Source organism: Taudactylus pleione, unplaced genomic scaffold (genome assembly GCF_031769625.1).
Source record: "Taudactylus pleione unplaced genomic scaffold, aTauple2 ptg000313l, whole genome shotgun sequence".
NCBI classification, from domain to species: domain Eukaryota; kingdom Metazoa; phylum Chordata; class Amphibia; order Anura; family Myobatrachidae; genus Taudactylus; species Taudactylus pleione.
The window spans coordinates 4,832,561-4,849,860 of record NW_028284714.1 but is presented as its reverse complement, the minus strand read 5'-3'; the positions used below and the strand labels follow the sequence as shown (position 1 = coordinate 4,849,860).

The window sequence follows — 17,300 nt, the reverse complement described above, 5'->3', positions numbered from 1 at the left end:
AAAGTGGCTAGCAAGTTTGCACATGCATAGGGGAAGCGGAAGCCCTATATGTTAGCAGTCATGTTCTATATCTACAAGCCCAAGGGTGGATCATACTAATATTGTAATATACAATTAACTATGTATAGACCATAACAGAAGCCTAAAATAAAAGACAGACCTGGACAGTCGTAGCTTTAGGAAATTGCAATTATTTATAAAAACAACATCAAACAACCTTTCTTTCAGTAATACAAAATGTGCATTTCAAATGAAGGAATATTTTTATGATCTCTAAAGTTTTTCTTTTAACTTAACAAAACAAATGAGGTTGCGCTTATCACCTCTTATGATGGCAGTTGTTAATAAAGTACAAAGAGAAAAACATGTTAGTTATGTAAATTGACTTTACTAGTTTTGATGGGTTCCTGAGAAGAGGGCACTGGGGAGAACCTTTCTTCTTTAACATGAATATCAGTTGCAATTATTTCTTCCTGAGACTCCTCAAAAGTGTCATCCATAGTCTAAAATAACCAGAAATAAACAATTTAATAAAATAAATGTTTTTAAAGGTACAATACCCTACATTACAAATCACTAGAAAATGTACAGTGCTTGACAACAAATATACTTATATTCTGTATGTATCAAACATAAATTGCTGGCTGAATGTATGACACAAATACAGATGTGTCCTCATACACCTAGGGTAGTATTCAATTAGTTTCGCATTGGCAAAAAAGTTCCGTCTGCCCCACTTTTCGCCGCATTCACCAGTTTTGGAGGCGAAAACTTTTCATGTGCGCTCCCGATTTACTCCGTGTTCATTTAGCAAACAGGCGAAAACGGGACCCAGCAAATGTGAACCAGGCGAAAAGTGCAGAAAGAATTGGGGGAATCACTCTGTACCCCTGAAAAAGATGGTCTGACTTCGGAAATCATGATGGTAGCTTAGTATTAGCCCTAATTGAACTAGTTAGGGTACTTAAGTGGTGGTAATTGCTTGCTATTAACGTCTTGGTAAAAGTGTGGAAGAATGGCATAAAGCATTGTTTTTTGGAGTAAATTAGTTCCATCAAATTTGGGGTGCTAGAAAATGGGTACTAGCTTATTTTTAGGTCTCTAATGTGAAGTTTAAATAAAAAGTGAAATGACTCCTTCATACAAGCACTTGCAATCCCAAAAACACTTGGCTCCTTCTTAGAGCACCCCCAGAAGCTTATTTCGCTAGTTTTTGAAGTTGTCCCCCTACTTTTTTCATTTTCGCCCCAAATTTCTAAGGCGTCTTTTAGGGTGTTCCTGGAATTTTTTTTAACTCTTATGTGTAAATTTTCCTTTGGGGGAGTGTTTTCCCAACATCTGCACCCCAAAATATAGATTTTACACTTTTCTTCTCCTGCTATTCTGTGGAGAAAAAGTTTCGCCTATTTCAGTGCATTGACTTTTCGCATAGGCGAAAACGAACTGGAATTGAATACGGAGATACATTTTCAGGGAAAATTTCCGCCAAAAAACGGGCAAAAGCGCCTTTTTGCTCCTAATTGAATACGGCTCGAAGCCTCAATACGCCTAGTGTAAGTGAGCTGCTAGGTCCCATAAGGTAGACCAGCTTGGGTTGAGTGTCTTTTTTGCCCGAAAATGCGTCTTGGTCACTTCATGAGACTGCACTGATTAATTTGATATGCGACACTTGTTTATCTGCATGCTTCTGGCTCTACAGATGTGTCCTCATACAGCTAGCCTCAATACGCAACGCAGGGCAACTTACTTGGCATGACTGTGCCGCCAGGTCACGTCCTACTCCGCTAGCTTCAGGTGTCTTTTTTTTCCGAAAATGCATCTAAGTCGCAATGCTATGCAACTAGTATGCGTCAGCAGACTGTGCTGATTAATTTCATATGCAAAACTTGTATATCTATATAGCTTTAAAAAGTATGTTTTATAAAAATGTTTGATTAAAGTCAGCTCAGCATGTAGTGAGGGTTGCTGAGCTGACTGCTGTGAGGGGTGCTGTTGCTGTGTGCTATCCGGGTAATGGGTGTTGCTATGATCTGTCCTGCTGGGTGAGAGGTGCTGCGCTAGGAGAGGGCAAAGGGGTTCTGTATGAGGGATGCTGTGCTGGGTGAGGGGTGCAGGGAGAGTGGTGCTGTGCTAGGTGAGGGGTGCTGTGCAGTGAGGGGAGAGGGGTGCTGTGCTGGGTGAGGGGTGCTGTGCAGTGAGGGGAGAGGGATGCAGTGTTGTGTCAGGGGTGCTGTGCAGTGAAGGGAAAGGGGTGCTGTGAGGGGAGAGCCTGGGGTGCTGTGGGGAGAGAGCATGGGGTGCTGTGAGGGGAGAATGTGCCCTATAGAATGTCACACGCTATTAATGATAGCAGGAGACTCTGTAATGGCAGATGGCTAAAGAGGAGTCTGACACAGAGAGAGGATTCAGAAGCATCATACAGTTGAAGAAATAAAGGTGCGTTTTTATAAATATTTCTGCACAAGAAAAATGATGCTGGGCTGGAGAGACATATGGGGGGGAATGAGGCTGTATGTGATGGGAGCAGAGCACAATGGGGAAAGCGGCCACAGCACAGCGAGATCACGCCACTTTCCATGAGGCCACATCTCTTTTCAGGATCCCACAAGAGAGAGGGGATGGGGGGTGGCATCAGCCAAAATCTTGCCTAGAACAATAATTTGGCTAGGGCCGCCTCTGCGGGAGAAGAAGGGCTGTATGGCGCGACTGCAGAAATAGTGTATGATGACACCACTGTAGTTATGGAAAGGACATCATTCAGCTGTGACAGAAAATGGATATCATTCTCACCACTTCATCCCTTGATGGGTCATGTTGAGGAATAATATCAGGAGGAGCCAAATCAGCATTATTGAACCTGGGAAAAAAACAAGGTGATACAAATTATTAAAATAAAAAAAAAGAGATATGCAACCTATTAGCAAAATGTTAGCTAGCTTCTTAATGGAAACTGAGCCAGATAACCAAATCAATAAAACAATGCACTGTAAAGGAAGCATTGAAATTGATCCCAAATTGTATAATAATACTAATAATAATAATAATACTAATAATAATAATAATATAGAAAACATAATTCACAATGAGAAAAATAGCAGAAACCAAAAAGAAGAAATTAACAAAATACTACTTGACAATATATATAATTATTCCCATATAACTGGGAGCTGTAGTCATTGAACAGTTTTTACTACAGAAAAAAACACTTCCTCATCCTCTCTAGTACATAGCAGATGGTTTTAGTACCTGTCCATTCAGAGGCTTCATTCACTACATACTGTACTGCAGGTCATATTTCTATTCATGCTTCGAAAACTTTAGACGTTGCACCTCTTCACAACAATACTAAGCAATAACTACAATTAAGGTGATATTTTCTCCTGTCACACATTTGCAGGAAGTATTCCCATGTAGGAATTTATTCCCATATAGGAAGTTTTTCCCTTGTAACAAAAAGTAGTAATTCCCAAGTAAGAAGTAATTCCCTTGTAAGAAGTTATTTCCATATAGGAGGTTATTCCCATGCAAGAAGTTATTCCCTTGTAAGAAGTTATTCCAATGTAAGAAATTATTATCATGTAGGAAGTTATTATCATGTAGGAAGTTATTCCCGTGTAAGAAGTTATTATAATGTAGGAAGTTATTCCCTTGTAAGAAGTTATTCCCATGTAAGAAGTTATTCCCATGTAGGAGGTTATTCCCATGTAAGAAGTTATTCTCATGTAAGACGTTATTCCCATGTAAGAAGTTATTCCCATGTAAGAAGTTATTCCCATGTACGAAGTTATTCCCATGTACGAAATTGTTCCCATGTACGAAATTGTTCCCATGTACGAAATTGTTCCCATGTACGAAATTGTTCCCATGTAGGAGGTTATTCCTATGTAAGAAGTTATTTCCATGTACTGCAGGAAGTTAATCTTGTCAGAGCTACTGTATAGAACAAAGCTGATAAAAATATTGTAATAGTCAATAACAATTCGATTGATATAGGTTTTATACTCTCTTTTTTTCCTTTAAGACATTGTGCTACCTGAACTCCGTCCTCTCCTCCTGCACAGAAAGGGTGCGCAGGACGTTCTGAGTCTCTGGAGCAGGGTCTGCTTTTCTTGATGTCACCTCATCCTTTTCTTCTACGTCTTCTTCAGAACGTCTCAGGATTCTTTGTTCTTGAAGTGACCTCACATACAGCTCAGAGAAGCTCCTGAGGATCAAGACCCGTAAAAACATTCAAACAATGTAGCACCTGTAGACATATAAATGGCCATGCAAGTAATTCCTCTTGTTTTTTTTACCTGCGAGGCTTCCCTGATTCATCCGGAGGCAGAGTAGTTACTGTCACCTTCTTTGCACGAATGAAAAGAGAGCGAACATCATCAGTGGTCAAAGAACAGAATGGTTGACCACAAATGGCTACCAGCCTTGCTCCAGGAGAAAGTCCTACAGTCTCTGCCATGCTAAACCTCTCCACCTCCGTCACAAAACCTCCAGAATCTGCATTAAATCCGAGTTGCCCAAGACCATTTCTCAGCAGTGGAATTTCACGGGTCTCACAGCCACCAGATACAACCTAAAGTGAGAAATGTAATTGGAGTTATCTAAGGTAAGAACAGAATGTGGAGTTGCCCCAAAACTGATGTGTTGAATTCTTCACATGCACATTTAACTCTGTTATTGTGAAACTTCTGTATTTTGAATTATGGTCACATTGCAAGCATTTACTAAAGATAAGTAGTTCCTCCAAGTGCTGTTGGATATCATTTGCTCTAAAAACAGCTGATGCAGACAGACAGACCTTCCCCTGAACAGAGATAGGGAGGTATTTAGATGTTGCATGGCTACCACAAACCCTATCACTTGATATATAAATATATATATATATATATATATATACACACACACACACACACATACACACACACACACATACATACACACACACACACACACACACACAAAGAACATGAGGCTAGCACTCCACACTTAGGATCATAACTTGCCATGCTGCCATCAGTAGTATGAAAAAATTCCTAATCAATACGGTACATAGCAGCGGCACTCACAGGTCTTGTGAGATATATAGCAGCATGTGGATGGGCACTCTGGGTATCACAATGGTTATTGCCGTGGTGCCTTCCTAGGGGTGATCTATACCAAGCAGTTCTCCTACAGTTAGAAGCAGGAGGCACTCATCCGGACTTATTCAAAGTGTAATAACTTTTTATTAAGCCGACATTTCAAGGCCGGAATGGCCTTGTCATCAGGGTGTGATATATATAACGTAACTAGTGGGTTAAATAAGTCATTTCTACATGGGCATATAAGTTGTAACACACAACCTTTACTAGTCCCCATTGAGGTTTGAAAGAGATTGTATTCAACCAGTCTATTCACATACTGGTCAGATAACCTTTTTAGGTCAAACAAGCCATAACTTGAGGGGCCAACTTGTACCTGTTACTATTAGTAGATGTAGCATGAGCAACTCATGGCTTATATGTGTTATCAGTAGACAGTTAGCCACATTCCAGTGGGGTGACCATTGTAAATTGTGTAGAGACGCTATGCATTATGGGTTAGTCTATACAAAGGGGCTTTGGAAGAGTTTATCTCCAGACATTAGGACACGTCATTACTGTATTTCTTTGTCTGAGTATATCTTAGTGCTTACAGAGCATGTGCAAGAGATAAGTATGGTTCATGCTGTGTTCTACCAATCAGTGCTTGACACCCAGTTTGTAACTAATATGGGCTTAATATCCGGAACGCCAACACCCATATACTAGGGTATATAAAACAAGGACCTAGACAAAGGCTCTTTGGCTCGTGTATGGACCTGAGACTGCAGTAGGGAGCCTGCAATGTATATTGAACTGCCTGGGCGTTATTGAAACGAGGGCTCCCCAGAAGAAGATGAAATACATCTTATGTTGAAGATGATGAACTACCGATGTCATCTGAATAGAATACATAGGCAAAAGTTGAGTATACTGTATACTTTGTAAGTTAGTTATTTGTTTCTTAGTTGTAAATAAAGTGTGTTCATTTGTACTCACTCAAACGGTCAAGTGTGTGTACTATTTCATTTAGATCAGAACGAAACCCATCGTTATGCCCTACATATATATATGTATATTGTGGCAGTATCACCAGAGATGGCACTGGTGAGCAGCTGATTCTGTGTGGGGCAGGACAGATCCACCCACACAGAGTAGAAAAGCATTGTGGGAAGATGCCTAATAGCTGCCTTGTGGAGAGAGCTCAGGTGTGGGCTGATGAGAAGGCAGACCAGTCAGGCTGCTGTTGGAAACAGTCTATGTGGGACTGTGGCAGCCAAAGAGCCCAGTGAAGCTAAGTGAGCCATTGGGGGCCAGGAGGCCTGTGTCTGGACCTTGGAGGAGGCAAGGGGGGACCATAAACCTCTCAGACTGTGTGACATTGAAGTAGCGGGGCTGTAGGCTGAGGAAGCCAGGACCTACTGTATACCTGGAGGATACAGGGAAGGCAAAGAGACTGTGAGAGACTTTATTGGCAGATTAGCTGCACCCTTATAGAGAGGGTTCAAGAAGTGAGTTAGATGCCCTAAATAGGGGCTAGGTTGTTTATTATTTTCTGTTTGTTTCCTGACTTTCCATGCTGGAAAGTAAAGCATCATTTATTTACTTGAAAGCTGTGTGTGGACCCTCATTAAGCACCTAAACACTGCACCAATCCACCCTCTGCCGAGCTAAGTACACCCAAGATATCACATTATATATATATATATATATATATATATATAAACATTCTATTTTCTGTATCCAAACAATGTAACTGTGGCATCTTGGTACAGGCAAAATTATTTTTCAAACATCGATACTTATCAATTTCATCAACATTTCGGTTCAATAGCGAACTGTAATCAAGATGTGTCAAATATACATTATGTCCACACGCCAGCCACAGCTCTATTTTACAATTATAATTTATAATTTTGCCGCAATGCCTGTACCAAGATGCCACAGTTATAATATTGTTTGGATACAGAAAATGGAATATGTTCTATGTTGGCTATTAAATGGGTCTTTTTTTGATACGGTGAACGTGGTGAGTGCTCCTTCCTTTAAAATTCATGGAGTTTATGCACTAATGGACAGCTGTGTTACTATGGAAGCACCCCATCATGAGATATTTCTTGTGTGACACCTTGGTAATGAGACACCTTTTTATAGGCCATCAGTTGAGACTGAAACAGCTTATATTAATTTGCACTGACCAGGGACAGGATTGCTTTCTAATTACTAATAGATTTCAGCTGTGGTCTTGGCTTTCTATGCCTTTTTGCACCTCCTTTTCTTCGTGTGTTCAATAGTTTTTCCCTGTGTAATTTCACATTATTACACATAACTTAATTTATGGACATCTATGGTTTGATTTCTTTGCATGTGTGGATTGCATGGGTTGTTGCTGACATTTGGTGAAAATTTCATTACAATAGCCCCATTACAAATATATTTACTGAGAAATATATATATATTGTAACATGGGGTATAGAAATGAGGACTCCAGACAGGCAGGTACTTGGTAAAGCAGTTGCTTTTCATGGCAGCAAACACTGCACCTTAGCATACGTGAGCATAGGCCTGGACACACACAGGAACATAATAAAAAATAAGCAATTGACATAAAAGTAAATATTCCAGCACTCCTTGTGCTTCACGGTCAGCAGTCACAATATCTGTGGACCTTCCAGGTCCTGGCACCCTAATGCTGACCACCCCCCTCCCAGCCTATCGCCTGGCCAGTTTGTCTGACATCAGGAGCAAGGAGCACCAGGTGTGTGAGTTTTAAACCCTTCCTGTGCTCCAGTGGTTATTCCAGCTGGGTCTGTGTAAACATGAAAACCTGGAATTCAACACCTCCACTGCTAATGCAGAAGCCACAGGTTTCACTCCAGCCTCCCCCGGAGTGGGTTGATCCCACCAGAATGTGGGCAATTCAGGTTAGACACAACCACTCTCATACAATATTATATATATATATATATATATATATATATATACACACATACACGGCTTTTACATACATATATACACACACACATATACACACACACTATATATATATATATATATATATATATATATATATATATAATCACTGTTTCTGAAAGGGTTATAGCTATTGCCCATTCTTTCAAATATATAGATAATATAGGAGAGTACTCAATATATTTTGTAATAAGAAAACTTGTTTGAGAAGACAATAACAAATAGTGACAAGTCCAGAAAAATAGAAGTACAACTCCCCAATGATGTGTGTGTGACAGCTTGTCCCTTGATGTAATATAGTTGTGGGGGTGTAGAAAGCCATTTAAAGTGTTGCATCTCTGACATTTTAAATAGTCTCTGCATTAGCTGGTGAGAGATCTGCATATTTACCTGTGATGTTGGCTAAAGAACAAGCAGCAGATAAACCTTAAAACATAAATTTTTTCTTTTACTCATATCAGCACTTTATTGGGGTGCAGTAGGTGTTACCGCGGGATGCAATCGGGAAACCGGCTGACATGATCCCGACAGCCGGCTTCCCGACTGCTTTATCCCGGCATGGGTTAAATGACAGGTGTCTATATCGAGCGGACAGCCGTGGGGGGGGGCTGGAGGAGGGTTAGGTTTAGCGCTCCTGGGGGGGGACTTAGGGTTAGGCACCCCCTCGGGAGGGTTAGGCTAGGGGGAGGGAGGGTTTGGGTTAGGCACCCCGGGGGAGACTTAGGGTTAGGCACCCCCCGGGTGACTTAGGTTTAGGCAACAGGGAAGGGGGGATCAGGATTAGGCACTCGGGGGGGGAGGTTAGGGTTAGGCACCCATAAGGAGGGTTAGGGGAGTTAGGTTAGTTATTACTTACCTCAGGACGATCGGGATTTCCAGCGCTGTCGGGCTGCCGCTGCCAGGATCTGTTCATCCGTCGGGCTGCCGCTGCCGGCGTTAAACCTAAGTCTCCCGGGGGGGTGCCTATCCCTAACCTCCCCCCGGGGGTGCCTAACCCTAATCCCCCCTTCCCCTAGCCTAAACCTAACCCTCCCGGGGGGGGTGCCTAACCCTAAGTCCCCCACCGGGAGCCCTAAAACCTAACCCTCCCCCCTCCGTGGCTGTCTGCGCCCGGCTTACCTTCGTTCGGTAAATAAGGAAATAGGCAACTGAGACGGGTGCAGCTCAGGTGTGAATGTACTTTTTATCTTTGTGTTGTAATATAACAGTTTTACTGCTTGGCTGACTCACAGATTTATATAATAAGCACACTTGCCAACTTCCTGGCCGACCCCTCAAGATTACAGGCATTGTAAAGCCCGTGGGGGGGCTATGATAATGCAATTCATCGCAAATGGCGTAATTGGCCTGCCCAGACCACCAACTTTACTTGGGGAGCGGGCTGCACCAGGCACGTGCGGGAGACTTGAATACTCTTATGGGCGTGTGGGATCGCCACAGGAGATTCGGGAGCATTCCCGCCCGGCCCACCCCAGGACAGTAGGCAAGTCTGATAATAATTCATATATGTACACAACAGTGCAGATAATCTTTCAGTTTGTGCGCCAGCCGACTCAATTTGTGAACTGACCAGACACAATTTATTTTTTGGTTACTGGACATATAATCGGAGGGGAATAGAAAGTGACTCTTCCAAATCCAGACCAAACAAACAGATACATGGGTTCAATAAAGGAACATGAACACCCGTGTTCCGTACACAATCAACCACTCTAGTCCAAAACAGAGTGACTCTAGGACATGACCAAAGGAGATGCCAGAAATCAGCAGAGGGAGCAGTACACTTAGGGCAGGAGTCAACACTACAGCCAGGGCCATAAGCATTTCAGTGAGTCTTCTTCACAAGATCTTATGTTACAAGCAATACAGAGTTTATGTTAAAAATAGTGCATGTTTTGTATAGCTCTTCTTGCTGTATGAAACAAATGTAATCCTACTGTATCTCGGTTTGCAGTTACTGTTTAGCAGTGGCATGTAATACTATAATGTAGTGGTCACCAAACTTTCTTAAATCACAGCGCTCTAGAGTATCAGCATTTATTTCATGGCACCCCTAGGCCTAATGTCTCTTACTGAGAAATTCAGCAAAGATTATTAAATGAAGCAAACTATGCTTAGCTGTCATCCCGTCCTGTGGTGGTGGACATGGCTGCACTTCTCTTTGTCCACATATTTTATGAAAGGTAAAACCAGTGCTGGTAGCTGCCAGTTACATTGACCATAAATATAATTTGGTCCTGGACCACAAACTCTGTGGCACCAACGCAGGTACCCCATGGCAACCAGTTTGGGAACCACTTCCATATTGTATTACATTGTTGTCTATATAAAACCCCAGTGTTATGGTAGACTGCATTCATTAATTAAATCATAATAGTTGATAAATAAGACTTGATTTACAAAATAAATCACTGTCAAAGGGATGAAAAGGGAAAATAAAATCTACTTATATTATCCAACTTCATGTATTTGGTGAATACATCAATAAATGTGACAAGACATCAGTGAGCCTTTTCTTCAGCTTCCTTCTCACTACAGAAAGTCTGAAAATGAAGCGCAGCACAACACCAGTACCATGTGCACAGACTTACACATGGCCATAGGAACAGATCTCCATAAGTACATCTAACAGGGACAGAAGCAGTAACTGGTGTATGCTCAATAGCTCCATCTACTGTCTCATAAACTGCATTGCTTGTGTGATTATTATAGCAAATTCAAAACTTGTCTGGGCTACATAAATGAAAGATGTACCGTAACTGTTACAAGAGGACACGCTCTTAGGCTAACTGATGTCATGATTGCATTACTACATAGTGCTTTCTGCAGCATGTAGTCAGCAAAATACATATAAAGAATTGCTCTTCTTCTGGGATACTATTTATTCTAGAGCTAGACGCTTATAGTACAGCATGTTCTTGTCCAGGCCCGCTTCCTCCAGCCTACCAGGAAAGCAGCGAGGTAGAGAGGAAGTCGAAGCAGCAGACAGCATAGACTGTAAAGAGCACGCTTAGATAAATGCTGGAGGACAGGTTCACAGGCCACACCATTTCATTCCTAAGCTACATAGTTACTGCGCAAGGGCGCAATGTAACTAAGGGAGATGTATCAAGCCTTGGGGAGAGAAAAAGTGTAGAAGTTGTCCACCTGTAGCAACCAATCAGCTTCTAGCTATCATTTATCTAGCACAGTCTGTAACCTTACAGTTAGAAGCTGATTGGTTGCTTGTCCTGTCAGAGTGTTGTTTGATCATGAGGACAGTTGATACAAATGGTTTCCATCATAACCTTAATGCCATCAGTTCATGCATGCCTATACCACTTGTGTGTCACTCTCTCCATTAGTATACTTGCCAATAATTGAAAACATAACCACTAGACTTAATTATAACACAATTCTGTTACACATTATACAAACAAAACAAGCACCCAAAAATAAGGTAGACCATTGTTATTTCCCTGCTATTTCAAAATAAAGTTAGCTTAGTTTCCTATTCTCCCAGAATGTCCGGCAGACTCCCAAATTTCAGGGAGCACTCCCTAAGTCACGAGACAGTAGGCTAAACTCTTGGGGACAGGGGGAATCACATCTCCATGGCCCTGAACCACACTGCTGCTAATTGAGGCTTTAGGTAGCAGGGGGCGGGGCCCCAATGACACAAAAACGAGAGAGCTTTAGCAAATATAATGGGAGGAGTAAAAACAATAACCTGCATATTTACCTCAAAATATAATATATTCAGCTATTAGTGGTAAAGCATCAAAGCAATATGCAATATAAAATAAATTGCATACTAACTCTCCTACAGGTGGTTCAAATCCCGACAGCGGCAGCCCGACAAGGATGAAAATCCCGATCGTCCCAAGGTAAGTATTCACTAACCTATTTTCCCCCCCTAACCCTACTTTAGAGGTGCTTAAACCTAACCGCCCCTTCCCCGCCGCCTAAACCTAAGTCCCCCGGGGGGGTGCCTAACCCTAACCTCCCCCCGGGGGTGCCTAACCCTAACCCCCCTTCCCCTAGCCTAAACCTAACCTTCCGGGGGGGTGCCTAACCCGAAGTCCCCCCCGGGAACCCTAAACCTAACCCACCCCAGACGGCGTCATCGGGATTTCGACGCCTGTCATTTAACCCTTGCCCGCATTATACAGTTGGGAAGCCGGCGGTCAGGAATCCGTCCATTGGCTTCCCGACTGTTTCCCCCCCTACACACTAGTGCTCATGTAAGGTGCAAGAAGCCAGTTTATTCCCCCCCACGCTGTATGCCGTCCCTAGCCCAAAGAGAGATGGTGCAAGTCATATGCCATTGGCTGGGCTCTGCCACTTATTTGTATGCCATGATGGACTGATATTATTGTGAACAACAGGAATGCATCTCCAATGTCTGCCTCTCCAGCACAGCATGTATACCTCACATGTATGTGTGACCCAGCTCCACCTATTACACATGTGAAGTGAAATGGAAGTGTAGGCTTGACCTTCTAGTTCCACTTTCAATAAAAGTGACAATAGGAATAAAATAAAAATAAATATGACAATAGACTTTCAAAATTATATATCAATATTACTTAGGAAAAAATGCTTTATTTAAATAATACCTGTTTTATCCTATAAGGCTCTTCTGCTGTCAGAATCCTGAAATGGTGATAGGAGGACAGCTGAGATGCACAATAGAAGTGGACTGCAGGTGATGTTGGAACTGAGCACCTCATTCAGACCCGCGCGCTAGATGCGTACGCAAATTTGGGAAGGCAGGCGATTGCACAGCAAGGCATTAGCACGCTTATGTCTTGGCGTGCAATCGCTTTGTGTATGAAGACGCCGACCAGCCTGTTTTGCGCACGTCATCTCCAGGAAGTGTATGCAACCATCGGTACATCGGGTAACATCGGATGCGAACGCACCGCTTGTGGCTGACCATGACCCTACCGCAAGCACTGCGAGCACTTCAGTGTAAAAACCAGCCAGGTGACGTGTACTATGACGCTAGCTCTAAATTATGCACGCCTCTGAAACGGCATTAAGACGCTCTGGCACGCCTGCGTTAGCACCTCCACTCCCCTGTTTTTAATGTCCAGCACCGGTCACCACCCACAAATGGCTTCTCCTATCACTCACTTTGCTGGGCTGTCTATGCGCAGCGAGCGAACGCATCCCGATCTCTGCGATGCGTACACATTCACACAATGCGAAAATCATCTGGCTACGAGCGAACACATCCTAGCGAGTGGGTCTGAATCAGGTCATGAATGCTGTGAGGCACCCTCTGGAACTGGCGCAAAATGCTATTAGCAATGCTAGAAGCTGTTAACTGGAACAAGCACATAATGCTGTTAGGAATACTGGAGACTTATGGCTGGAATAGGTGCATAATGCTGTTAGCAATACTGGAGACTGGTAACTGGAACAAGTGCAGAATGATGTTAGCAATACTGGAGACTGGTAACTGGAACAAGTGCAGAATGATGTTAGCAATACAGGGGACTAATGCCTGGAACACAAATGGAACTAGGACCCGGGGTACTGATCTCTACGGAGAAAATTGTTCTGGTAAAGTACCTAGTGCAGGTCCAGGTTTAAGTAGGGCGCTCCTAGATGGGAAGAGCATGTGACAATAGTTACAGGACCCTAGTTGGAAGAGCAGGGCATGCAGATAAGTAACCACAGCCCTCAGTGATGCCACAAGCGACCAGGAGGGACACGGATGGCTGTGAGATGACAGTGTTGGACCCGGCAACAGGGATTTGGACCAGGGGCGTCTTAAGAGAGGAGGGGGCCCGTGTGCACTCCCTGTGCGGGGCCCCCTCCTCCCTCCCCGGTGGCCGGCAGCCGACTGACGCGGCTAGCCAGCCACCGGAGCCTTAGTAGACTTCGGGCACTAGAGGGTGCCCGGAGTCTACTGCGCAGAACTACGCGGCTAGCCAGCCACCGGAGCCTTAGTAGACTTCGGGCACTAGAGGGTGCCCGGAGTCTACTGCGCAGAACGCCGGAAAATGGCCGTGGCGGACATTTTTCCGGCGTTCTATGCATGCGCAGTAGACTCCGGGCACAATCTAGTGCCCGGAGTCTACTGCGCATGCGCAGAACACCGGAAAAATGGCCGCAGCGGCCATTTTCCGGTGTTATGAGCAGCACAGACACCCGACGTGGGACCACGGACAGGTAAGTCTAAAATAATATGGGTGCAGTGTGGGCGGTGCGGGGCCCCCCTGGACCCGTGTGCCCGACACACACTGCACCCATTATAGATACGCCACTGATTTGGACCCTGATGTGGGACACACTTGTGCGACTTTAACCAACAGTTATAAGCCCCAGTTCTTGCCTGAGATTTGTATTTTTCTTTATAATAAATATGCCCAATACTTCTAAAGTCAGGGAAATTAAAATTTCTCTATGCCAAAAAATATATTTTGAACCTCCTGCCTACTTTTTTAATCCAAACATACTCTGTTTCCCCATGATCAAGCTGGTCATTACAATCGACCCAATATTGAAATATGTGTGGCCCTAAAATGAATGTGAAGCCAAATAAGGAATGCATCAACATTAGCAATCGGATCATTATGGGGTATGGTGGAAAAAGGGGTCAGAAGATGACAGCTATAGGTCTGTCTGTGAATTTATCTTCGGACTACACTACACCAACCTGAACCCGCAAGTGATCACGCTGCTCTTTCTCTATCTGACTACCCATATGCCCGGCCAACATCCCCGTTACTTTATCATTATTCTGCAACACTTCAGGCATTTATGACTCTAAGGATCCTGATGTATCAAACATTGAATCTTCCTATTATTGTTCCACATGCCATGATTCTTCTCTCTCTACCAGTCATGGCCACTCTTCAGCTCCATAGACCATCATACTCTTACCATTTTAGTCGTTATACCCCCATCTACACCTATTTCACAGGGCCACTTTTCACTGAGCTACAGCAAGCACTTTCACTACATTACACATTCTTTGTTACCCTCTTTCTCACCTGCAGCCTCTTGACAATGTGATTCACCTCTTCTTCCACCTCACTGTCACTGTTTGCAATTGGACAAAGTGACAGTCTTCCAGCACGTCCATAGTACAGGTCCAGTCCCCCTTTAGAAGAATATGTCCACCCAAGTACATCTCTACATGAGCAGTGAAAGCATACTGCTCCCTCCCGCTCCTTTTTTGGATCTACCAGCACAAGCATCTCAGAAGAAATCCCCAGCATGTAGACACTTTCAGGAATGCAGACATTGATGGCTTTAACTGTCCACACCAAGGCTCCGGAGCTATGGAATTCTGGAGGAACAGTGTACGCCCAACGAGTTCCTTTTCCAGCTTTGTCCCCAGGGCCAGTGCTACCAGCCCGGTCTCTTTTCTTAGAAAGACTTAATATGGCTAGTTTGGAGGAGCATGAATCCAAAGTAGTGGTGGTAACATGATCGCAAGCCAAGTCCCTTAAGTATTCTTCTCTGGTTCGTGTGGCCATGGCCAGAAACTTACCACCACGCTCGGCTGCATTCTCACCATTTACAGCTTTGGAGAGCAAAAAATCCCTAAGTTCAGGTGAGTGTCGGAATAGAGTAGTAGACAGAGGAGGACCAAAGGGTGGTGTGTCAGCTGTGCGGGTAACAGCAACAGTGTAGGTGGTGTGAGGAGTGCACGGATTGTGAGCGCAGACCACAATGAAAACATGCTGGAAATGTGACCGTATAGTCTGGGGAGTAAAGGGTAGGGCACCTGGTTCTTGGAAAATTATCGTCACAATGTCATTACCAATATGTCTCTTGCGGAGCAACTGGAAAAAAGGAAGTGGTATAGTTTAGAAAAGAAACATGAATAAAAACAATCTAGAAAACCCAAAACAAACACAATATAAATCCAATATAAATCAAATATATATATATATATGTTAAATAACACTAAAAATAATGTAAATATAACAATATCTACATTGTTAGAGCAGTTGAATAAGCTAATACAAATGTGCAAAACAAGACAAAAGATACATATTGTTGCATCATTTAAGTAATGTATCTGTCTACACTAGTTGGCATACCACATTAAGAAAAGGAAGTCCACTTTTAAAATGAAGATACATTTTTTAAAAAGTATTATTAAAACAGTAGCTGGACAAACAAGCACACTAACATTGCTGGCATACTCTTCCAACCATTTTTTTCTCTGTGCCTTATTAGTGTAAACTACATCACTGGAGGACAGAAATATACTTGCACTGATCACTATCAACACAACCATGATTGTTTATGCTAATTACCTGCTGACTGTTGTTTGCAGTAAATGGAAGCATTGTTGAAACATGGAACATGATTTCATAGTCTTGGTAGCGAGTGTAAAGAGAGTGCGTACCCGTACTGTCAGCTGTTAACAAGTAGAGTGCAATGAGTGGGAGAAGTTACACACTAACTTGCATGTGAAAAATACATTAACAAAAATCATAATAGTTAAACCTAAGAGTGAATGTAATGGCAAAGTAAAAAGAACAGAAGGCAATGAGTATTTGCCTGTCAGTATGTGAAGAGACGGATCTCTTACTTTTGTTGTCCAGCTGTGCTCGGTACTTGTCAAACCCCTTAAGTCTGACTTTATCCCCCAATAGGCCCAGGAACTCTTGAAGTGCTGGTCCTGCCATCTCATTGTTATACATCTCTTCCTCAGAGGCCTGTCCACTCCGGCAGTACAAAATACCAATCTTTCTCTGAAAGCTGAGCTGGAACCAAAGAGGTAGAGATAAAACAAATAAAACCACAAAACACATACACACCCACATGAAGTGCCAAAGGTCATGGGATAGATGCTAAGTTCCCACTACGGTCCTAACTGTGTGGAGTTTGTATATTCTCCCTATGCTTGCGTGGTATTCCTCCGGGTACTCCGGTTTCCTCCCACACTCCAAAAAAATATACTGGTAGGTTAATTGGCTCCCAACAAAAATTAACCCTAATGTGTATGTGTGTGAGCATGTGGTAGGGAACATAGATTGTAAGCTCCACTGGGGCAGGGACTGATGTGAATGGACAAATATTCTCTCTGTAAAGCGCTGCGGAATATGTGTCCGCTATATAAATAACTGGTAATAAATAAATAGTAATAAATAGTATCGTGCAGGAACCCCTCTAGCCCAGCAACTTGGCATTGATGCCACAAGTAGACGGAAGACCCCTGGAGACCCATGTCGTTTAGATAACTTCCCACAGCTCCCTGATATTTGTAGGTGCAGGATCTTGGCTGCGAATAGACCTCTCCAGCACGTCCCATAATTG

At 43.1% G+C, this 17,300-nt stretch overlaps 1 protein-coding gene across 6 annotated transcripts in view; it reads right to left on the bottom strand.

The window, feature by feature from the left end:
* The window catches only part of SIPA1 (signal-induced proliferation-associated 1), a 108,769-nt gene that overhangs the window by 26,105 nt on the left and 65,364 nt on the right, over positions 1-17,300 (bottom strand). For all 6 annotated transcript variants that reach the window (XM_088442526.1, XM_088442532.1, XM_088442530.1 and 3 more), the window contains exons 5-11: positions 16,573-16,747; positions 16,295-16,398; positions 15,017-15,814; positions 4,296-4,570; positions 4,034-4,204; positions 2,791-2,857; positions 392-503 (exon numbers count right to left, since the gene is read on the bottom strand). In XM_088442526.1, the coding sequence (XP_088298652.1) occupies positions 392-503; positions 2,791-2,857; positions 4,034-4,204; positions 4,296-4,570; positions 15,017-15,814; positions 16,295-16,398; positions 16,573-16,747 (1,702 nt within the window). The remainder of the gene's footprint in view (positions 1-391; positions 504-2,790; positions 2,858-4,033; positions 4,205-4,295; positions 4,571-15,016; positions 15,815-16,294; positions 16,399-16,572; positions 16,748-17,300) is intronic.